General features: G+C 33.1%; 2 protein-coding genes and 1 long non-coding RNA gene across 8 annotated transcripts in view; 2 read left to right on the plus strand and 1 right to left on the minus strand.

Moving 5' to 3' along the window:
- The window catches only part of LOC127730106 (uncharacterized), an 80276-nt gene that overhangs the window by 21135 nt on the left and 33034 nt on the right, over window positions 1-26107 (plus strand). The window contains exons 1-2 of one of the 6 annotated variants that reach the window (XR_007994967.1): window positions 3205-3270; window positions 6337-6734. The exons of 2 other annotated variants lie outside the window; for them this stretch is intronic. Coding sequence is in view for 2 of the 4 variants with exons in the window: in XM_052238227.1 (XP_052094187.1) it covers window positions 7737-8541; window positions 9814-10052 (1044 nt within the window). In the remaining 2 variants the exon portion in view is untranslated. Of the gene's footprint in view, window positions 1-3204; window positions 3271-6336; window positions 6735-7674; window positions 8542-9813; window positions 10454-26107 lie in introns of those variants that run through there. 3 more of the 6 variants (XM_052238227.1, XM_052238226.1, XM_052238221.1) reach the window with 3 other exon arrangements.
- LOC127730105 (uncharacterized) overlaps window positions 1-26107 on the plus strand; it is a 53302-nt gene that overhangs the window by 13279 nt on the left and 13916 nt on the right. The window lies entirely within an intron of this gene.
- On the minus strand, window positions 16692-25358 carry LOC127730125 (uncharacterized). The gene is made up of 3 exons (XR_007994968.1): window positions 23596-25358; window positions 22332-22411; window positions 16692-17428 (listed from the first exon to the last, which is right to left on the minus strand). It is a non-coding gene; the product is annotated as an uncharacterized LOC127730125 (long non-coding RNA).

Here is a 26107-nt window from a genome sequence, read left to right on the forward strand (position 1 = left end):
AGATTTGACCATACTACACGATATGATAAAACTCTCTGCACCCTTCATCAAATTTATTACGAAAAGCAGTACAGAGCAGTTGCCCTTTTAAGAGCTTTTGATTATATAAACAAATGGTCAAATAACTACAGATGTATTTTTTAAAGAAAATTGATACACGTGTTATCTGTCGCATACGAACATCAGTAAACTACTAAGTACTATTGTCTTTAACATAAAAGGCAGATCATTCCCTTCTGTATGGCAAGACGTATTTGTGCTATAGATGCAAATGAAGACCTGTCAAAAATTATAATGGAAGAACTATAGAAAGTCTCACTCAGAAAAGTTACATAGTCACACTAATTAAATATGGTGTTAAAAGGGCAAATGAATTAACAATTACACAGCTACTGCTGATTCTGTAGTAACAATTATTTTTAATGCCAAAAAAGCAAACCTACTAATTCTTTTACAAAGTGAAACCATTTAATAGTTCAAATATTCATACAGAAGACAATATAATGAATAGTATACGGAGAAAATAGTTATAAAAAACAACTAACCCGAGAAAAAATTAGAATAACCGAGTCAACTTTTTATTTTCAAATTGAGGGTGGCAAAAGATATTAAGTCTGCAGTAGCTTGAATACTCGTAATTACCTGGAGGCAGGAACTTCCAAAATATTCTCTTTTTGCTCGTTTTTTGTTTCTTTGTCATGGCATTGTAAGTTTGACTTCGACTTATGAGTTTGAATATCCCTCAAGTATCTTTCATCTCTCTTTTGTATCTACGGTATTAAGGACATGAACATATCTTTAAAATTTGAAAGGGGAATCTCTCTGTTTTCTATTGTAAACTTGTGCTATTTTCATCAAATCAAATTAATATGAATAACAACGCGTTTGATGAAAAGATAATAAAATTGGAGGAAATGTTGTATTGGGGTAAGACATATGTCTCCCTTTTACCTATAGAACTCACCCGTTAAATAAAATACTCAACAACGACATTCTATTACTTCCATTATTGTTGGCATATGTGGCACTGGGAATGTTACTGTATATAAAATAATGTCCTCCAAATATTAATGCTCTTAACTGTAGGTCAAAGTCAGAGGTACTACATTAATTTTGTCCTAAAGTCTTGAGATAATTCGCCCAGGTTACAAATCTCGCAAGCCTATGCCACGGATAATGACTCGATCAAGAATATAATTCACAGTACCGCTAGGGTCATGATAAGAAACGACACACTGTCTTGTTGTGATACATAGTTCATACAAAGTATCATGTAAATGTCAAACGATTAAAAACAATACGTGATCGACACAAAGCGAAAGGAAAAAAACAAAAGAACTAAAGACACTATCAATTTTAGAGTACTCAGAGTAAATAAAAGCTAGTTCAACGCCAATTACATCTAATGAATAAATCATGTAATTCTTTTAATGGAAAAACAAACATCTAATAATGGTTGAAATCCTTTGATAAATTATATTAAAATGAATTTCGTAACTGATGGAATATTCTGTTTATGTTTCGATAAAACCGAATAAAAACTGAACATAATATACAAATGATATGAATAGGGGGAGGGTTGAGATCTCAAAAAAAATGTCAGGAACCTCTGGCTTTTGTTAGTCTGTATGTTTTTTAAATTTTAGTTTATTCATATGTTTCGGAATTTAGTATGATGTCCATTTTCGCTGATCTAGTTCACATTTTGAAGGGGCCAGCTGAAGGCCGTCTCCGGTGCGGGATTTTCTGGCGGTGTTGAAGACCCATTGGTGGCCTTCGGCTGTTTTCTGCTCTTTGGTCGGGTTGTTGTCTCTTTGACACATTTCCCGTTTTCATTCTCAATTTTAGTATTGATCAATTTATCATATTTTTCAATAGTCAATCACATTTAAGTACTTCAACAAATACAAACATATTCTATCTGGAAAGATATATTATATTACTTAGATGTAAAGTATGATTACATATATTTAAATAGCTATACGTATTGGACATAATACTTTAAGTTCGGACCTGGGTGTGTACTTTAAATTAAGTGATGTGTAGGGACACAAATAATATTTATTGATATATATCATTTGCAGTTAGAAATCCCTCATAGAAGATACCAGGCTTATAATTTTGTCTGTCGTAGATTTGTAGGAAGTATTTGTAGGAGGTTGATTTTTTTCAGTAAGTTTATGATTCAATAAGAAATCATGTTAACCATTACAAGACAAGTAATCGCCCAATTGATTAGTCTATCAACCCAATTACAAAGCAAACAATTGATTTAAGTGAACGTTTAGAAAACTGTACAAACAAATACACGATTTATGATTTTTATTCGAAATCAGTATTGTGAATGTCCCTAAAATCTGTCAATTTTTCATTGAAAAACTATAAGCAAGTGTGTTTATTATTTCATCTGCAAGCGACTTGAAATGCAGAAAATTAGAAAACAAATAAAGATTAAGATGCAACAAAACAATTAAAAATCAAATAAAGACAAATAAAACAAATCATCAGTGACACCTACGGGTATATAACAGTGTGAGAAAGTTTTATTAAACGAAAGATAACCATGTGGGATTCACTCTCCCTTTTAATCTTTCACTACATTTATTTGGATACAATTTCTAATAAATTGTATAAAATATTTGAAAAAGGGGCGTTTACCTGCCAAATTCAATTTCAATAACAAATATTGTATTGATAATGTTAATAATAATCAAAATAAACTTTTCTGCTGTTGAAATTTTTGCCGAGAGCATCATAAACGTGGTAGCTTTATTATTTTGTCAGGTTTAATGGAGATTTCCCCTTTTTAGATTTACCTTGGAGATCGGTATTTTTGTAGATACTTTTATACATCCATGTGATATAAAAAATGATATATTAGTTTTAATGATTTAGTTATAACAATATATGTCTTTATATCAGAAAAAATGGGCATTAATGTCCATTTTTTTTTTTAAACAATGAAGTTTAGAAAATTGCTTCAAATTTCAACTTTAACTCATTGAATTTTCCTGAATATAATCCGCTGCCCGCATCCTTCAGTATGTCGATCTCTTCTTTCTATAAACTTTTCAATTATCATAATAAGCAAGTATTACGTTATAAGTTATAAATGTAACTGAATCGATAAGATAGAATATTTTTATAATTAGATTTTCTGAAAATATGAGTTTGACTTTCAACATATATAAAATTCATATTTTAATCAGCTGTTTCGTTTTTGACAGACTTCATTTTTAACTGATGAACATGAACCACAGCAAACCATTGGTAAGTAAAGTATGAACTAAGAATTTGATAAGAGAAATAATATAAAAACCTTAATTCAAAATGATTTAAATTAAAATAATATTACCTATTTTCGATATAAATGTTATGCGTGCATACGCCTCATGTCACGACATGTCAAAGTTTTGGCCTTCGCATATCATAATGTCGAAACAGGATTCATATACCAACCACTTAGGTCGGTTTTGCCATTTGTCCCCGAGGGTATTATCAGCTCAGTAGTCAGTATTTCGGTACTGACATGATTTATAACATACTATCTAAAATTGTCCGTTTATTAATTTTGAAATTATACAGAAACTAAGGTTTCAACTCCCTCAGGCAAAGTTGGCCTTTAGATAGATTTGGCTATTTTTTTAGGTCCTTTTTGGTTTATAGCTCTTCAACGTTTTCGGTCCTCATAATTCCTTGGCTTTCAAACATTTCACTTTGAGCGTTCCTGATGAAGGTAAATCCAGAAAAGCGCTTCGAACGCATGATATCTATAACGGGTTGTTTTCAATTTTTTTAACAGCACTGGGTCGATACCTCTGCTGGTGGACTATCAGTCCCCGAGGGTATCATCAGCTCAGTAGTCAGTATTTCGGTACTGACATGATTTATAACATACTATCTAAAATTGCCCGTTTATTAATTTTGAAATTATACAGAGACTAAGGTTTCAACTCCCTCAGGCAAAGTTGGCCTTTAGGTGGATTTTGCTATTTTTTTAGGTCCTTTTTGGTTTATAGCTCTTCAACGTTTTCGGTCCTTATACATCCTTGGCTTTCAAATATTCGGCCTTGAGCATTCCTGATGAAGGTAAATCCAGAAAAGCGCCTCGGACGCATGAAACCTATAACGTGTTGTTTAAAAATTTTTTTGACTGAAATTGAATAAACTGAATATGCCATTTATAAAGAGAATTCATGCATAAATACTTAAAAAGAACGTGAGTAATTTGTACTTTTATTGTTTTTGGAGAATGCCCCCCCCCCCTTTTTCCTAAATGAAATCCGAAGCAAAACGCACATTTCATTAGTAGTATGCAGGTAATCGGAATATTTGTGAATACAGTCATCTCGTAAACGTAAGATCACATAATGCTTTTGCGGCCATTTTGCATTCAGCATATACGATTGTTTTTAAATGATCAAGACTTATCATCAACTAATTATTTGTTTTTATAGTGTTCATTATAGATGTTGTATTCCTTTTGTCCAATCACATGCAGTTTTTTCAATTTTTTACAGCACTGGGTCGATACCTCTGCTGGTGGACTATCAGTCCCCGAGGGTATCATCAGCTCAGTAGTCAGTACTTCGGTACTGACATGATTTATAACAAACCTTTCTATAATTGTCCGTTTATAAATTTCGAAATTATAAAGAAACTAAGGTTTCAACTCCCTCAGGCAAAGTTGACCTTAGATGAATTTGGCTATTTGTTTTATGTATTTTTGTCATATAGCTCTTCAACTGTTTCGGTACTTATACATCCCTCAGATTTCAAATGTTTGGCTTGACATTTGAAAATGCCTGTACCAAGTCAGGAATATGACAGTTGTTGTCCATTCGTTTGATGTGTTTTGTCATTTGATTTTGCCATGTGATTAGGGACTTTCCGATTGAATTTTCCTCGGAGTTCAGTATTTTTGTGATTTTACTTTTTTTTTTTTGAGCGTTCCTGATGAAGGTAAATCCAGAAAAGCGCTTCGGACGCATGAAATTATTAAACGTGTTGTTTTCAATTATTTTTTCAGATAAATTGAACGTAGTAGTACACAAAAGAGCAACTACTACCATGCCGCCTGTTCAAGATATATGTTATTTTTGTTATATAGTTCGCATGATGTCTCATTGTATACACCACAACTCTTTTTATTCACGATTTTAACTAACAATTGAGTTGTCCTGTAGTTTTTGACGCCGAATGAAATGTATGCGGAGTGGTACATAATATTCCAACATCCTATTTCAAAGTGAAATTTTTTTTTTGGCGTCTAACCAGAATTTTGTTATGATGTTTATTATTTTCTACACAAGCAGTTTTTGTTTTATGTGTCTGTTCGTTAAGAATAACACAAAAAGGAGGAAACAAATGAATATTCATTTGTGTTTAAAATTATGTTTATCTATATATGATATAATGTGCTGTTAGGTGTATACCTAAATACTGGTTTATGCTATGTTATGCATCCACTTAATCCTCGTCATCATCGTCAAACTTTTAAAAATATAATCAAAATAAACCTCAATTACGTTGAAAATATTTTTTATGATGTTTTTGCTATGTTAAATCCCCTTTTAAATTATTTACCAAAGTTCATTCATTTACATCACTGGGGCCTAGATACTAAGACCATATATAAACTTTCATAAAAGTATACATATAAATTGAAAAAAATTTAAGTTGCCAGAATTTCATTGGGTTCGGCATATGCATGCCCGGTGAAGTTGAATTCATACGTGTATTCTAATCCAAGGGTGATTAAGGTATTGAATAATAGTTTTTTTTTATCAATGCGGGCTTTATGATACGCATTCTCGGTGCGTCCATTTGGCTGGATGAGATATATGAATAAACAGTCAAATTTAGTCCGAATGGATACAAAAATCATACGCAACAGTGTCGAGAAATGACAGTGAACTTTGCATTTAATTTTAAAGATCTTATTTCAAGAACACTTTGAAGCTTTCGCACGTCGAAGACAAATTTCTCCCATCGTGTCCTTGTATTCCAGTATCAGACCATATTCCTGATCTTCAAGTCAAACCACCTGTTTGTTCAACTTTTTACTCGCTCTGTGTTGTCACTGTCGTGTAGCAGACAGCAATCAACATGCTTAATGTATTCATGGTAATATATAAACCCATCATAGATACCAGGATTTAAATTTTGTACGCAAGACGCGCGTTTCGTCTACCAAAGACTCATCGGTGACGCTCGAATCAAAAATGTTAAAAAGGCTAAATAAAGTACGAAGTTGAAAAGCATATTTCTATATGCTTGTAAGTCGAAATGTCATAATAAAATGTTTGTTAACAGTTTTTAAAATCTACCTTTTAGGAGAATAATAAAAAGACGAAAGAGAACAGGCTGTCCTGTTCCATAAAGTCTGACAATGTTTATCTGATACTTAAATATGACTGAGGACGTTAACCAACCAACAATCAATCAATCAAATATGACTGAAGACCAAATTACGCCGGGATTGATAGGACTGAACTTAAATATTATGCATGCTCTAGATATGCATATGATTGAAGATGCAAAGCATAATATCTACAAATTGATCAAAGAAGAACATTCCGCTCTAATTAATGTTCACAAAAATATGGTTGCATTATTCAAAATGAAAATTCCAAGAGAAAGACGTGAAGCTAGACTCGAATTAGAACAAATATTGGAAAAGTTCCCCAATCATCTTAATGCTTTGGCAGATTTAGAGCACATCTACAGAGAATTGCAGACGCCGAGTATTGTCGTAAAACTATTGAACACAATCTAAATGGGAAAACTCGGAATTCTCTACAAAATAAGAGGATATGTTTGCTTGAGCAAGGATATGCAATTTTGATTGAGCGAACGTTGATAAATGAAACACTGTGAAAGTACAGTTGAACTGAGAATTACGGATTTGCATAAGATGCTCAATACTGAGTACGAAAGAAGCGAAGGTAACAGGAGCGAATGTTTAGAGCGCAGTCTTCACCATCAAATGCAAGTTTTGTGCAATGTACAAAACGCAAATGAAGATGAGAAAGTAGATGTTCATATACTCCGGAAGGGTTCTAGTCTTCAAAGATTTGAAATGGCAGAGAATTTATCCACCAAACACTTACCCCACATAGTTTGGGTTTTTAACTTTGCAAAAGCATTAAATCAATATTATGACTCTTTAGAATATATTTCTAAATTAAAAGATGGTATGGAAGATGAAATGAGAACAGTGACATTAAAGGCCATTGAGAAATTTTGGTATATAACACAAGAACCTGTTAGGGAAGACATGAAAACGTTTGTAGCAAGATCTTATGCATACATAGGACATATATTAATGAAACGAAAAAGTCTCATTGATTCAAACTCAACTATTTCTGAATTGCTGGAAATTCCTGAACTCAAGAAGCTTTTGAACGATCCTCTACAAGCCTCCAAAAAAGCATATGAACTTATGCCTGACGATGTGTCAGTACTAAATAGATATGGAAGGGCACTATGGAATTGTGTCGTCCAAACAGAGAGCACAGAAACGAAACTTCAGCAACTTTATAAATCTGAAAAAATTCTATCAGCTTCTATCACCAAAGATGGACAAAGAAACTGGTTTGGCTATTCTTCAAGAATGGTTGTGAGAAAAGATATTGCTAGCTTTGAAAGAGATGATAAAAAATGCCGAAGAATACTTATAGAAAGCAAAATCAGATGGACATACATGCTTCAAATCAAAAACCACAAGAAAAGATATGACTGTTTTGGCGGAAGTGTGTCAAAAACTAGCAAAGTTTCCTCATACCGGTACAAACAATTGCGGTCCGGAGTTCGTACGCGATGCCAATTATTTGTACCAATCATTAGACTATCTATTTTATTCTACATACTTAGGAGATCCTCCAGAATATCACTGGACACATAGAACAGCCTCCTGTCTCTTTGATCTTGGCGAGTATGAACAAGCTATTGAATGGCAGAGAAAGTCCTGGTTTCTTTCCAAAGCCTCTTCGTCATACGCTTTTTATATGTTGTGCATCTATATGCTGACTATGTTTTGGCAAAATAAAATGTGGCAGAAAGCTGATAATTCTATCTTTAGAGAATTTTTATACATTTTGATATACGGTAAAACCAAATATAAGGATATAACAAGAAATCTAAAAGGAATATACCAAATAAAACGAAAAGAAATGCTTCAGTTTTTTAAAGAAGTTTTGAAACTAAAACCGATGAGGATAGACGAGAAAAATATACTAGAAATATGTTTGGATGGTTTTATTACTTTTTCGGAGACTCATAGAAGTCTCAGTCCTGAATTTAGACAGCTTAAGTCTAAGCTTCAAGAAATTGTTCCCGAAAAAGAAATTGAGTATGTATTGTCCGAAATATTTAAGAATCCCTCTATAAAGCCACTGGAGACAGGCTTGAAAGCCTTCTCAAAGTCTTTCAAATATGATTTCTTCGTATCACATAGCCATATAGATGGTAGTTGGGTAGACAAGACTTTTCTCCGACATTTGGAGAGCAAGTTTGATGAGAGCGACGTTGCTTTTAGAGGTATTTCTTTTAGTATACCATCTTAATACATATCCTACTTCAGTTTAAGTAAACACATAGTGATTATGCTAGAGCAAGTCTTGATGTATGCATAATTTTATATTTCTTATCATTTTAAGTTATATCATTTAAGATATATGGACAGTAAAACTGCTTCACCAATTAAAACATTTGATTTCTCCGTCACAATGATGTTGCAAACCTGCCAACTCAATATCCGAGTGGGGGATGGAGGGTTGTTTAAAGCAATATTATGCGTCTCTTATACATATCATAAGTGTTTTAGTCTATTGAATAAGTATATATGTGCTTAATTGTTATTTAACTCCTTTGAATACCACTTTGGTTCATTAGTCCCCTACCGACGAAGTCGAAGGGGACTTCAGATTTGCACTCCGTCTGTCTGTCTGCCTGTCTGTCTGTCCATCCGTCAGTCCGGCAAATCAGTTTTCCCCAATTTTTTTTTCGTGCATGAAGATATTGATTTGATATTTGGTGTATTGTTTTATCATAACAAGTTACAGATCTATTTCGAATTTTGTTCCAGTCTGATGATTTTGTGCAGAGTTATGGTCCTTGGATTTGGAAAATTCACTCAAATAATCAGTTTTCCGCTCTTTTTTTCGTCATGCTTGAAGATGTTGATTTGATAATTGGTATATAGTTTTATCATGACAAGTTACAGACCAAATTCGAATTTTGTTGCGGTCTGATGATATTGTGCACAGTTATGGTCCTTGGACTTAGAAAATTTACTTAAATAATTAGTTTTCCACACTTTTTTTCGTCATGCTTGAAGATATTGACTTGATATTTGTTATATAGTTTACACCATGATAAGTTATAGATCAAGTTAGCATTTTGTTTCAGTACAATAAATTACTAACCGGTAGGGACCTATGTATTGCTATGCAATACTCTCAGAATGCTTGTTTAATTGAGAATTTCAAGAGTCAGGTAAACAACTCTCATGGGAGAAATCCAATAAATCGGGAAAATTGGCAGGTCTGTTTTAAATTGTTAGTTCATTCAACTATATAATTCCAATTTTAACATAGTACATAGTGTGTGTACTATATTTACTATTAGAATGAGTATAAATTTTGATATGTTTTATATAATCCTAGCAGGAATACTAGTTTTTGAGAGCTAAACACAAAGGATGTTCTGTTTAAATGAAAGGAAAGGAAAGAATGGATTAGCGCTTTGGCATGAGCAGTATTTTTTTATTGTGTTTTGAGTAAAACAAAACCTATATTTTATGAATTTCAGGTTGTATTGCTGATTGGGATTTTACACCTGGCATTTCTGTTCTAGACAATATCACAGCGGCCATTGGTGAAAGTAATAAGGTGATTCTTGTGATTTCTGATAGTTTTGTGTCAAGTAACTGGTGCCAGTATAAAGCAGATCAAGCAGTCATTCGATCTCTTAATTCTAAAGCTGACAACTATGTTAATCCAGTTTTTTTTCAGAAGATTGTTATATACCAGATAAAATTGCACATTTGAAATATTTAAATTTATCAACAGAAACTGATTTTAGACGAGAAGTTAGACGATTGAAATTGGCTCTTATGCCAGACTACATGTAGATAACATTTAGATAACAGTTAGAGAAGTACAATTTGGGGGGAATCAAAATTCAAATTTCAATTCTTTGTCACGAAAAGACTTGTTTAAAACACTTGACATTATATTTTACGATATCTCTTTTCTTTTATTTATTGGAAAATTGTCTGCATATTTTCTATTTGCATTTATAGTTTAGTATTGTAATACTATCAACTGTGTTCTGCAGACACATGTTCATAGTTCTGTATAAATTGTCAGGTCTGTGAATTGTATTGATATTTTATAAGCACTCATATAACTGTAAGGGGCTATGTTTTACCTTAAAACTTGTGTAGACAGAAAAACATATACTGTACAATACAGTACACAATTGAATATCGTCAGTATAACCTGCTACTTTTATCTATTATATATAATAGAATAATGTATTACTGGGTTTATTTAGAAAGTTCCACATGTGGTTTAAGTGGGATGGGTTATATATTGATATTTAACTGCCAGATCTCCTCCAATTTTTCGGTGGGCCCATTTAGAGCCCATTTTTGAAGTCCCAGATCAGCCACTAGGTTTGGTTGGAGTTAATTATCATGTGAACATGTTTGTTGGCTTCTTTTTTTAGTTCATTGGTTAATTCATATTTGAATATTCCTCATTTCGGTATTAGCAACATTCATTTAAACTCCGCATCCTCATTTTATACACTCAATTTAATTCCTGGACAAGACCTTAGAGACGGAAAGAATCTTAAAATATGTTTTTTTAAGTTTTGTCTGTGTACTCAGAAGCATAACGTTTTTGTAAATTCTAGGGAAATTCATAATACTGATTTTGCAATAAAAGAAATGAAATCTACATTTCAATATACAGACATTTAAACATTCACTGAAATCGATTTTGTATTCTACTAATGTAATTGATTAATGAAACCGATGTTTTATTGGAATGGTCAACATAATTCACTATTAAATCTAAGTTTGATTTTGTCATTATAAAAATTTCAAACTTCGATAGAAAAAAGAAATGCAATCTTCAAATGTTCCTTCTTCGCTAGCCAAGGGTTACGATCCACTTCCCTCCTCTCCACCCTTGGCGGATTGAGATAGAATTTCGGAGACACAAGGTAATGCTTTTCATTGGTTGCAGTCGAAACTCACTGCATCCAATCAAAAAGCGCCTATAACATGATCACGTGTAAATGTAGAAAGTGTATGTAAACAATTACCACGTGCTTATTGTGCAACAAGTCTTTACATCCCTAAACATACGACTATATTTAGTGACAATTTGAATGTTTTTAATCAACTAATAGAAGTTCCTGTGTATGTTTCTTGCACAAATGCATTTATGTCAACGTATATTTTCGTTTCCTGCTTTACCAAGTGTGTAGAATCTAGACGCTACCGTGTTTTTACCTCCAAATTGAAGAGTTCAAGCTACCATTGGTCAAGAATAATGTATTAGGAATAGGCGTGACTTTAATCTACCGATAGATGGCGCAACATTGTTATCACAAATGTTGGCTTAATCTGCCAAGGGTGGAGAGGAGGGAAGGGGATCGTAACCCTTGGCTAGCGAAGATGCAAATGTTCTTTTGTTTCAATATATTCCTTGGAGTCTTTCCGTTATAATAAGACAATAGCGATAGCACGGTATCTGTCTTTGGTAAATCACAGTGTGTGTGCATTGTTTGGCGCATGTCAAAGTTGATGTGTCAACATATGTTTGTTTCTCTCAAAAGAAATTCTTCTGGGAATTTTTTAATGAATAATATTATAACATATGTTCCTTTTTAGTATAGAACAAATTCTATAATGTTTCTGTCGGTGAAAACAATATTACAGAATATGTCGTCCAATTGGAAATTATATTATGTCGTAACCTTTATTCAAAGACAGATAAAATGGCATTAACTAGTACATTTATGATATAAAAAGTGTAATAATAGTGTTCAACTTAACGGTGGTGGCATCAAAATATTTGAAAACGTGTCTATAAATATAAGTGATGAAGATGAAAGACGTTAAGCGCGATTACTCATGACATGTTCAAAACATGAAACTTTTTAAGGTTATCGAGGTTAGTTTAGAAAAGCTTCAGACAGTCGCAAAGAAACTGACTGAAAATGAAAGAACCGGAAAGCGACTGTGAGAGAAAGAAGACTATGACTCTATTTATATCTGGACACATTCTTCAGAGGCATCCGGGTTCCTCCTGGACGCCAAGTAAAAAAAAAGAAAAGATAGTCATGGCTAAAAGTCTATTTCAAAATCTCGTATGTATTATAAAGATTTTTTTAACTTGTCTCGTACCCATTTATTTAATTAAAAAAAGACTCCAATGTTTCCGGCGCCACCCAGCCACGGTCATCATCCATGTACAGACATAGCGAACAACATGTAAAAAGTAAAATAAACACGTTACAGTACCTTTGATTATCTAAAATTTCGTCGTTGGTCACTCAGTAAGCCTATCTTGAGCAGCATCATTACTTGTTTACCCACACCAAGCAGCACCAACCAAAAGACATTGAATTAAAAGAATTGAAAGAAATATTCGACAGTAAATCTTGAACAGTCATAAGTAATAGTGACCAGCAATACAAATTCAAAACAAAAGCATTATCATCAACAACATGCCATTCTTGAAGATCCTCTACCTTAACGAGTAAGTGTATTATCATTCAATTTTAAACACGCTGACAAAGGTGAACCAATTCTTAGATGTTATCATAAAACATGGACAAGCGTATGTCCTTACAAAGGACCTGACTAGACAAAGACCATTTACCAATCATCAAACATGATATTGATGTGTATTAATTGTATTCTTCCGTTCAATGTTTGCGATTTTTCTGGAATACTTTTAAATCTCTCAGGGATTCACTTATTTTAAGAAAAATGAGACAGAAGATACCATAGGGAGATCAAAACTTATAAGTAGAAGAAAGATTAACACTATCCTGGAATAAAAAGAAAAAATGACGAAAAGACAAACTACAGTCTATGAAACACTACAGAAAAAACTAAACACTGAACAATAAGAACTCCCACCAGAAACCGGATGTGATCTCAAGTGCTTAAGAAGAGAACACAGAAACTGATCCAGACGTGGCAACCGGCGTTATAAATTGCACTAGTTAATGAATTTTAGTATGAAATGGTAATTTTGATCTTAACCTCATTTGAAAAGTCTCAAACAAAAAACGTGACGTCTTGAAAAGAGTTTCAGTTATTTTCTTGTGAATTCAGTACTGTTTAGTTAAGTAATCATCCTTTAAATAAACTTATTATCATTCATCTAAGTTTTATCAATCTGTACAAAATGTTGTCGAAAATAGGGTAAAAACCAGCGAAATTATACTCATTTAATGAATTAAACTTATATAAAATTGAGAATGGAAATGGGGAATGTGTCAAAGAGACAACAACCCCACCAAAGAGCAGAAAACAGCTGAAGGCCATCAATGGTCTTCAATACCAATGGGTCTTCAATAGAATAGAATGCACATTTAAAATTTAATCTTGTACTATTAGAACTTCGGTTGGAAAGTAGTCACAAGGCTGTGCAGTTATGTCTCTTTCGTGCATTTGTGTACCTTTTGCTATTCTGTGTGATATTCTGCAGATTATGTTGAGTATGGATGTACATTTTCTTAATTCCTATTTTCCCACTCTGTCTTTCATATAAATCATATTTTAAAACTTTCGTAGAGTCATTTCATACCACTTAAAGCAATATAATCGCAATTTTGTTTTGGTAATCGTATGCTTATGTTGTAAAGCTTTGTCCTTTTATGAGGATATATAGACACACGTGAATATTTTTTGCTAATTTATCATATTATAAATTTCAACTTTATTAAAATCCACAAAATGTATTCCTGAGAGTTTATATAAATGAGGCTGACGTTTCATGTTTAATTAAGATTTAACACGTTTGATCTTTTAATAACTCCTCCTTTTATTTAAACCGATCTTATTTTATTTAAACCAGTCTGTGGTAAAATCATGCAAAATGGTCCGAATCCAAAATTATCCAATCAGACTGATATCTTGTTTTTTTGATACCGTATATGTAATAACCATTTGTGCAAAATATTTTGAACAAATATTCAGCCATTATTTGTGTATGCAGAACATTCGATAATTGTCCATTTCTGTACTGACAAAAGGCCATTTTAAGCCTATTTTAGGGTATTTTGACCTGTTTTTTTGTATTATTATTGAAAAGTTCCAGCTTAATGATAACTAATACCTTAACAAACAACTTAAAATGAAAGAAAATTAGGATAGTTTTCAAAGTTTTGACATTTCTCAATACCCCTACTGGCAGGTTGATATTACATGGTTTTGAAAAAGTGCCGATTCAGCAAAAATTGTCTTTTTTAAAGACCTGAATCTTGTAAGATCATGTTTTGTTTTTAATAAAATGTAATACAGCATGAAGCTTATATATTTATCTACAAAATGCAAGAAAATGTTCCTCGGCAAATGATACCTTCTTACGATAAAATAACAATTTAAGATGGACAAGATGGCAATTTTGCCGTATTTATGAATTTTTCATTGGTTACAAGAGAAACTTTACAAATGTATGTGATAGTAAAAATATAAGAAAATAATGACAGATATAATGTTTATTGCTTATCTTGTTTGATTAAACTCAGTTTAACTTAGTTTTAATTGAAAATATACTACAAAAGTAGGCCTGGTAAGACCCCTTTTTTAAGCCCCAAAATTTAGCAATTTTACAATTTGTTTAAAATACATGTATTAACTTATCGCTACTTATTGAAGTCACTTTTCAAAAGTAGAATACTTCAGTTACTTTAAAATCATTTTCTAATGGGCTGTTTTTTTACAATACTATGAACATTCAACAGGTAGGCCACACCAATTTGATTTGTAGTTCTTCGGACAAAAGCTCCAAAAAATATGGGGCGAGCGAGCATAATTTTTTTAATTGTATTTTTTTCTTGAAAATGAGTTTTTATGAGGCGGGTGCTCTGCAAGTGAAGCGAGTGGTATAATTTTTTTTTTAAATTGTGCGATTTAGAATTTATGTACATGCTAAAACTGGGTTACTTCATAGAAAAAGGAGAAGAAACATGCCCTAATGCATATAATTTGATGAATTGGTGCATGAACCATACCCAACTTTCTTGTCTCGCTGTTAAGTTAATTTTCGTCAAATAAGCTTTGTCTGTGTGAATTTGCATTAAAATTCATGCCAGTGTATATATTAAGGAAGCATAGCAGATGCAGTTTAATAAGAGGAATTATGTTAGTTAGGTAAATGACATATGTTGAATAAATTTAAATATGTGTATGTATCTAAAAAAATGCCCCTGGAAAATCTTAAATATTTTTTATATATAGTTGTTTTCATTATATCAATATATGGTAATGATTGTTTATTGGCTGCTTGATGTCCACTTGGAACTATTTATCCATACCTACTAATGATCAACATAATGAGTGAGGTGAATATTTCAACAACATTATGAGTAAGATAGTTATATTGTTATGCATGTAGATCTCAATGTATTAAAATATTCCCTTAAAATACGTATACCTGTCACCACATTCACATGCATTATTCTGACAGCAAAATACTCTTTCATTTTGCTCCTAAAGGCTGCAATGCATTTTAAACTCTTTAGCTTGACTAGAAGTGGTTGAACCAATTACACATCCCTAATTATTATGAGCATGCCAATCACAATACCACCTCTTTGGTCTCGAACGTTGGAACTGTTAAATTTTCCCTTACAAAAGAGTTCTGCTTGCATACCAATAGACTTACAAGGACATATGGGGTTTCATCAAAATAAGATAAATCTGATTTTTTCTAAAATTCATGGGAATTCAATATTATTTTCTTCAAAGATAGATACGTCTATAAAATAACAAGCATTGTAGATAAATCTGTACATAATAGCAGCCGGTGTTTCAAAATTCCACGTAGCAAATCTGAACAACATAGAGTCAATATAAACAGTTATTCTTTGTAAGAACAATGTTTTATTGGAATAGACTACCAAACAATCTTGTGTGTGCCAAGACAATTGATAGCTGTAAAACTTCGGTTGCTCTCACATCGTGGGAATAATTTTCCATCGCCTTTTTTCCGTTGCCATTGATGCCATATCATAGCCTTGCAAGCGGTAATTATTTTTTTTTATTGAAAAGTCCATTTCTCCAAAACAGGAGCTGGAAAATCCAAAGAACTATTAATCAAATTGGTGTGGCCATACTATCATCATTAATTTAAGTAAAATTCTCTGAAATCTTCACAATTTTAGCATTTGTGCTAATTTTAGACCTTTGTTGTCTAAAATGGATATCGCCACTTTTGTTAAGTCTTGATATTTAAATATGTGTTGTATTTGATGATATTACATACACATATAAAAGTTGAGACTGGGTTCTTCTTACCTAGAAAAGGGGGTACATTTTTTTATATTGGAATTAATCTTTATAAGCTTTTTGTCAAATATCAAGCAGATGCTGAGAAAAGTGTTACTTAAATTTTGTGATGCTGATATGAATGACAGATAGTGATCTCTATGTAGCGTCTGGGATAACAGTCGACATAACAACAATGTTAAGTTTCCTCATAGAATGTAATCTCCAATAACTTGAGGCATGTAAATAAGACATGTAAGATGTAGTTAGCCTATTACTACCACAGACAAACAAAAATATTTCAAATGGAAATAAATTTTATTTTATACCTACATGAATAAAAACAAATATACAGATAAATGGTTCAACTGTGGTGCAGACATTTTCATTAAAATGGTTATATAATTATTCAGGCTGTTTGCTTATAATTTTACTGCCATATAATATTAGCGAAGTCTGCCATAAAGAGAAACATGCAAAACGGTCTGAATACATGAAAACAGTGATTAGATCTGAAGCCAGGTCGGATGACTATTCAGGTCTAAGTTAGTAAGTATGCATCAGTCAAAACATCCTGTTGTAATATTGACTGTGTTTCGTCTGTTTTCCTCTTTTCTACTACAGATCAGAACACATGATCGACTTGTATTGTGCAGGTACAATATAATTCAAAATCAAATCAATAATTTCTGATGATAATTTTGTAGAAAAAGCCATTGTACTTTTTGATACATGATACATCATCCCATGCCAGATTCAATTGGTTCCTAAATGGTGGATATTCTCCATTCCAAAGGAAATGCAAGCCTCTGTTGAGTTTGTTGAGTTGAGAATAAAAAATTAGTTGATGCTGTGAATATACTCCTATGAGAACCTGAGCATCTTTAATTTGGCTTTCATCTCCATCTAAAAAGATAAAAAATAAATCTACAAATGTACTTTAAAAAAATAATATATCAAATTAAAGACAAGAAATGATTGTAACAGGATGCTGTTACGAAGTCTCCCAAACGAAGCTCCCATAATTCGTAATTCCCAGGGTCGCCTGACATTGGGCAACGTCCAGTGAAAATTGGTTTGGTCCAGTTAAGTTATATGCATTAGTGATGCCTGGGGACTAACCTTGTATATCATTCAAATCATCTTGGCATGACAAACCAGAATATATATGGTTTAGGTTGGGGGATCTGGACCATTTACAAGATACTAGAACATTGGGGGTGGGGAGGAACCCCTGGGGACTGGCCCTATATGTCATTCAAATGTTCATTACATGACGAACAGGAATATATATGGTTTAGGGGTGGGGATCTCAACCATTTACAAGATATTAGAACATTGGGGTTGGGGGGAACCCCTGGGGACTGACCGTATACGTCATTCAAATGTTCGAGACATGACAAATAGGAATATATATGGTTTAGGGGTGGGGATCTCAACCATTTACAAGATATTAGAACTTTCTCAAATGGCAGGGGGTCAGGATGACCCCTGGGGACTAACCCTGTATATCATTCAAACCATCTTCGCATGACAAACCAGAATATATATGGTTTAGGGGTGGGGATCTTGACCACTTAGAAGATATTAGAACTTTCTTAAATGGCAGGGGGTGGGGTGACCCCTAGGGACTAACCCTGTATTTCATTTGATGTGCTTTATCATGACAAACCAGAATATATATGGTTTAGGGGTGGGGATCTCGACCATTTACAAGATATTAGAACTTTCTCAAATGGCAGGGGGTCGGGATGACCCCTGGGGACTAACCCTGTATATCATTCAAACCATCTTAGCATGACAAACCAGAATATATATGGTTTAGGGGTGGGGATCTTGACCACTTACAAGATATTAGAACTTTCTTAAATGGCAGGGGGTGGGGGTGACCCCTGGGGACTAACCCTGTATTTCATTTGATGTGCTTTATCATGACAAACCAGAATATATATGGTTTAGGGGTGGGGATCTCGACCATTTACAAGATATTAGAACTTTCTCAAATGGCAGGGGGTCAGGATGACCCCTGGGGACTAACCCTGTATATCATTCAAACCATCTTAGCATGACAAACCAGAATATATATGGTTTAGGGGTGGGGATCTTAACCACTTAGAAGATATTAGAACTTTCTTAAATGGCAGGGGGTGGGGGGTGACCCCTGGGGACTAACCCTGTATAACATTTGATGTGCTTTATCATGACAAAACAGAATGTATATGGTTCAGGGATGGGGATCTCGACCATTTACAAGATATTAGAACTTTCTCAAATGGCAGGGGGTCGGGATGACCCCTTGGGACTAACCCTGTATATCATTCAAACCATCTTAGCATGACAAACCAGAATATATATGGTTTAGGGGTGGAGATCTTGACCACTTAGAAGATATTAGAACTTTCTTAAATGGCAGGGGGTGGGGGTGACCCCTGGGGACTAACCCTGTATTTCATTTGATGTGCTTTATCATGACAAACCAGAATATATATGGTTTAGGGGTGGGGATCTCGACCATTTACAAGATATTAGAACTTTCTCAAATGGCAGGGGGTCCGGATGACCCCTGGGGACTAACCCTGTATATCATTCAAACCATCTTAGCATGACAAACCAGAATATATATGGTTTAGGGGTGGGGATCTTGACCACTTACAAGGTATTAGAACTTTCTTAAATGGCAGGGGGTGGGGGTGACCCCTGGGGACTAACCCTGTATTTCATTTAATGGGCTTTATCATTTAGAACATTTTCAATTAAAAAGATTGTGTCTATCACAAACGGTTTTCAAATTATAATCATTTGAAAATTTTAAAAAATAAAATCCCATAGGGTTCTATAGTAAAACCCTCTTTTCTTTTTGCCCCTCAAAGTACCCCTTTATAAACCCCATTGCACAAACAAAATCCTGATTGCACCACTAGACATGTTAGTCTAACATATTGTGAAACCCTAAGTTAATCTGACTAGCGGTTTTGGAGAACGGGTGCGGACAAGTTCAAATTTAAAAGCGGCGGAAGAAGAAGAAGAAGAAGAATAATAATAATAATTAAAAACCAATTGTTCAGAGAACAATTGAAGGTCTTTCCACTAGTAAGGATCTATTTTGATATGAAAATATTAAAATTTTGTTTTAAATGTCAATTTCCGCGTCAAATGACAGCTTATTGTACGCTGATTCCAAAATTATATGGTTTTTATACAAAAAGATATAAATAAGGGAGATAATTTTTTACTTTAAAAGATGTTACTTCCGGTATTGTTTGATACTTTACTTGACACTGATTCCAAAAATATATGGTTCTATATACTTTTATATTAACTTAGTACAAAAAATAGCTACTTCCGGTTTACAAAAGGTCACTTCCGGTTGACTTTTTCAATGTCACATTGCTTGCAACCTAATGCAAAATCTAAAACGTTAAATTTACCTATGACCTTGAGCTCAATTTCAAGGTCATAAACCAAGGACCACAAATCAAAAGACTCTAGGCCTCTACTTTATATTGTTAATGAGTTCTATTACCATACGACTCATATTAGACATAAAAGGGGGAAAACTCGCATCAAATGTCTACGTACCCTTTCAACTAAAATTTACGTGTTACGACATGTCGCAACTAACAATTGTGTGAAAATATTTTGTCGATATCTTATATGATTTTTAAAAATAAGAGATAACAAGCCAAAATCAAAATTTTGAACATGACCTTAACCTTTGAACTTGACCTTATTTTCATTTTTTTGGACCAAGGACCTCATATCAAAAGACCGTAGGCCTCTATCACTCATGGTTTTCCAGTTAAAAATACATTTCACTTATATCAAATACAAAAGGGGAAATAACTCTCATATGGAATCTCTATACGGCTTCGGTCAAAATAAAACCTAACATCCTGAGGATATAACGAGCAATTTGGAAAAATAAATTTGTCGCTTTCTTTTACGGTTGCGGAGGAGATCTCATAACAAGAAAAACAGTGTTTGGGGAGATAACTCTTACAAAGAAAAGTGTTCGGTTAAACAGGGTCAGTTTCAAAAGCGTATAGACTGTATTATATCATATACCAAAAAACTAAGCGACATCTTTTGAAACAAAAATACACCGCAAGAAAAAAATTAGGCGGAAGAAAAAAAAAAATAATCAGAAGAAAACCAATAGGTCTTTCCACGGAAAGGTGGAAAGACCTAATAAGAACTGAGCAAAAACAATAAGTCTTCCCAAACTTCGTTTGGGAGACTTAATAAATGAATTCTCAAATATACAATGTCCATGATATATGAGATAACTATGAAATCTATTTGGTTGGGACCCAATGAAAAAAAATATACAAGATATCTCAACTGGTGGAGTAAAATCATTGCTTTACCACATCTAGTATATCTGATAAAACCTCAATGTCTTAATGCAAAAACTTTACCAAACCATTCATGCAGAAATTGTAGGCCAAAGTGACCTTATCAAAAGTAACCATGTTGTACTACCCAAGATATCTATCCACTAGCTATAGTCAAGTATCAATGTAATACCATGTCTATTATCTTACAGAGAGACCTAAACACACAAAATTAACATAGTTGCTCAAGTGGAAAATGTAGGTCAACATTATCTTTATAAAAGTGAATCATGTTGGACTACCCAAAATCAATACACTGGTTAAGTATCATAGCTATACAATTTTGTACCAGAGATATTGACTTTAATGCAAAAAACTTAACCATGTCACTCATGTGGAAAATGTAGGTCAAGGTGACCTAATTTTTATCATTTACCCTATTGCTCTACCCAAAACCTATCCACTGGTCAAATATCATAGCTATACTACATGTTTCATGACTATATCTAGTGTCACTTAAGTGAAAATGTAGGTCATAATGACCTAATTATAAATATTTATTAGGAAATTCTAATATGAGGTCCTTGATTGAATCCAAGTCCATGATAAAACTAATACAAAGCTATACCCAGTACTGTAAATTCAGAAATTATTGCGTGCATTAATAACTGCGATTTTGTAATGTAACTTTAGACTGAAATGCAAATTTAATTTTTGCAATATTCAGAAAAATCCTGTTTAATTCATATAGTAAATTTCAAAATGGGAGTTTAAATTAGTGCTATTATAACCCTGTCGCATTTTTCGCAATAATAAAAACATCGCAATAATTTCAGAATTTACAGTAATATTTTTGACATTATCACTTTTTTGGTAATGGTTAAAAATTTTAACACTGGTCGTCTCATGATTCCCTAACATCCACCCCTTCCCACTAAATGTATCTCTGTACATTTTACAATCAGTTTAAAATTTTCAAAATGCCTTTCAATTGCCCCTGTAAATAAACTATGTGGGGATGTATAAGAACCCTGCCACATCCGATCTCTGATTTTGTTAGATGTATTTATCCTTTATGTCAATCTGATGAGTTAAGCCTCAACTGACACATGACTGATTTCTTATGTTGTACTGTTACACTACTGTCCCAGGTTAGATGAGGGTTGGCGCCTTCAAACGAATTTAACCTCAAAGTGGTTGTTGTTTGTTGCTGTATACCATATTTGTTTTTTGTTCATTGTTTTGTACATATATTTACTCCTTCTAAATAGTTTAACATTTGTGATTTCTGGGCCTTTGATAGCTGACTATGCGGTATGGGCTTTGTTCATTGTTGAAGGCCATACAGTGACCTATAGTTGTTAATTTTTATGTCATCTAGTCTCTTGTGGAGCATTGTCACATTTGCAATCAATTCAAATCACTTCTTTTTTTTATAAATGCAATAACATTCTCATACATGTATGTTTTCTTACCGTTATCTGTTTTGTATCAACTATGATTCCTCCATCAGCTACTGTTTGTCTAATCTTGGTAAAACACTGCTTGCAGAGACCTACAATGTATGCCTTTTTGAAAAAATGGAATAATGCAGCCAGTCAATGGTACCATACACACTAAAAACATCAATAAAACACGATCATGTCAATGTCCAGATGAACAATGTTTCAGGTGTGAACAATCAATCAATTTATAAACCTGTTGTTCTACGGCATGATGCCAGCGAATAAATTATAATAGACAAATCTGTTTTATCAAATTAAAGGTTAAAACTAATTTATTTACAAAAAGGCATGCCTCATTCGAATACATGGACATGATGGAGACATTATTAAAGTCAGTAAGCAGAATGAATATCAAGACTACATTTGTACATGTAAAACGTCATACAACTTCAAGTGAGAAACTCACACCCTAAAAAAACCTAGATTTTGTGCTTTCATTTCAGACAAATAAAAGGGGAATTGAGATTTTAGTGACAAACACAAAACAAGTTTAACCTCACTACATTTATGTGTGCCCTTTCCAACTAAGGAATATATTGTAGGTTGGTTTTTACATATAGTACCGCCGGTATGTCCTTGCTTCAATAGAAATTTATAATTTACAATTTTTTTGTATCTTGACCATATATACATGATATACATGTACATCTAGTGAATTTTTTTTTTTTTTTTATATTTAATGACTCATTTCTGGTAATTTACAGCTCGCAACTAGTTGGTGGTTGTGCGTGTTACATATATCACATATCTACATTCTTTGAACATGTATTGTAAATAAATGCCTTTTTCCATATACATGTATATATGTTCATTGTATCACATAATTATATACCTCGCCACTATCATGACTATGTCATGCATATGTGGCAGTTTTAAAAATGAATCTTTTCATAATACAGTGGTGGATCCATCCAGGGAGGTACCGGTGGTCAAAATAATTATGACGTCTTGAAAGGCCATTTAATTTTTTGGCTATGCCTATGGCGCCTGCGTCGCAGTAAGGGGTCAAACATGTCAAAGCAAAAAAAATAAAATAGCCTTTCAAGACGTCATATATATTTGGACTAGGGACCAGTTGGTTAGAACCTTCCCTTTATTTGCTGATTAATGCTTTTGAATAGGGACACATGGATGGACCTACCTTTTTATCCTGCTAAGAACCACCATCCCCCTTTTTTTTAAATTGGCTAGATCCACCCCTGTCATAATTAACTAATTTATTTTTGTAATTTACCTGACCCTTTTGGAATTAGTTGTCATTACAAAAGTCAGTATTCCTATGATAGGGTTAGTGTGGTTCCTCATCACTATCTGTATCTGTATCTTTATATTTTCTGCCAATATAGGCACACCTTCAGTATGAAGTCAACAATATCCTTTCCCCAGTAGAATGTTATAAGTTAAAAGTATCCAATCACCAATAGAATATGTATAACGATGTACACTATATACAATTGTCGGTATATCTCTACACCAATATCACACACGTTCTTGTCTATAAAATCTAAAATAAAATGCTTCGCTGGGCGCAGCTTGATACGACCGCAGAGGTCGAACCCTGAACAGTTGGGGCAAGTATGGACACAACATTCAAGCTTGATACAGCTCTGAATTTGGATTGTGGTTAAATATTTGACACAGCATAGGTTTCTGACACAGAAAGAATGTTGTCTAAGAACTTCAATTTTTTTAATTTACCTATTATGGTCCAATGTCCAAAATCAAAATACATGGTTAGATTCAGCATATCAAAGAACCCCATATATTCAATTTTTGTTGAAATCAAACAAAGTTTAATTTTGGACCCCAACTTGGACAAACTTGAAAACTGGTCTCATAATCAAAAATCTAAACACATGTTTAGATTCAGCATATCAAAGAACCCCAAGAATTCAATTTTTGTTAAAATCAAACTAAGTTTAATTTTGGACCCTTTGGACCTTAATGTAGACCAATTTAAAAAACGGGACCCAAAATTAAAAATCTAAAAACACGGTTAGATTTGGCATATCAAAGAACCCCAATAATTCAATTTTTGATGAAATCAAACAAAGTTTAATTTTGGACCCTTTTGACCTCAATATGAACCAATTTGATAGCAGGCCCACAAAATAAAAAATCTAAATACATGGTAAGATTCAGCATATCAAAGAACCCCATATATTCAATTTTTGTAGAAATCAAACAAAGTTTAATTTTGGACCCCAATTTGGACCAACTTGAAAACTGGGCCAAAAATCTAAAATCTAAATACATGTTTAGATTCAGCATATCAAAGAACCCCATATATTCAATTTTTGTTGAAATCAAACAAAGTTTAATTTTGGACCCCAACTTGGACAAACTTGAAAACTGGTCCCATAATCAAAAATCTAAACACATGTTTAGATTCAGCATATCAAAGAACCCCAAAAATTCAATTTTTGTTAAAATCAAACTAAGTTTAATTTTGGACCCTTTGGACCTTAATGTAGACCAATTTAAAAAATAGAACCCAAAATTAAAAATCTAAATACACGGTTAGATTTGGCATATCAAAGAACCCCAATAATTAAATTTTTGATGAAATCAAACAAAGTTTAATTTTGGACCCTTTTGACCTCAATATGAACCAATTTGATAGCGGGCCCACAAATAAAAAATCTAAATACATGGTAAGATTCAGCATATCAAAGAACCCCATATATTCAATTTTTGATGAAATCAAACAAAGTTTAATTTTGGACCCCAATTTAGACCAACTTGAAAACTGGGCCAAAAATCTAAAATCTAAATACATGTTTAGATTCAGCATATCAAAGAACCCCATATATTCAATTTTTGTTGAAATCAAACAAAGTTTAATTTTGGACCCCAACTTGGACCAACTTGAAAACTGGGCCCATAATCAAAAATCTAAACACATGTTTAGATTCAGCATATCAAAGAACCCCAAGAATTCAATTTTTGTTAAAATCAAACTAAGTTTAATTTTGGACCCTTTGGACCTTAATGTAGACCAACGGGACCCAAAATTAAAAATCTAAATACACGGTTAGATTTGGCATATCAAAGAACCCCAATAATTCAATTTTTGATGAAATCAAACAAAGTTTAATTTTGGACCCTTTTGACCTCAATATGAACCAATTTGATAGCGGGTCCACAAATAAAAAATCTAAATACATGGTTAGATTCAGTATATCAAAGAACCCCAAGAATTCAATTTTTGATGAAATCAAACAAAGTTTAATTTTGGACCCTTTTGACCTCAATGTGGACAAAGTTGATAACGGGGCCCAAAAATCAAAAATCTAAATACATGGTTAGATTCAGCATATCAAAGAACCCCATATATTCAATTTTTGTTGAAATCAAACAAAGTTTAATTTTGGACCCCGATTTGGACCAACTTGAAAACTGGGCCCATAATCAAAAATCTAAATACATGTTTAGATTCAGCATATCAAATTCCCTAAAAATTCAATTTTTGTTAAAATCAAACTAAGTTTAATTTTGGACCCTTTTGACCTTAATGTAGACCAATTTGAAAACGGAACCAAAAATTAAGAATCTAAATACACGGTTAGATTCGGCATATCAAAGAACCCCAATAATTCAATTTTTTATGAAATCAAACAAAGTTAAATTTTGGACCCTTTGGACCTCAATGTGGACCAATTTAAAAACGGGGCCCAAAATCCAAAAACTTAATACACGGTTAGATTCAGCATATTAAAGAACCCCAAGAATTCAAGAATAAAACC

The sequence above is a fragment of the Mytilus californianus genome, unplaced genomic scaffold, assembly GCF_021869535.1.
Source record: "Mytilus californianus isolate M0D057914Y unplaced genomic scaffold, xbMytCali1.0.p SCAF_2, whole genome shotgun sequence".
In the NCBI taxonomy this organism is placed as follows: Eukaryota; Metazoa; Mollusca; class Bivalvia; order Mytilida; family Mytilidae; genus Mytilus; species Mytilus californianus.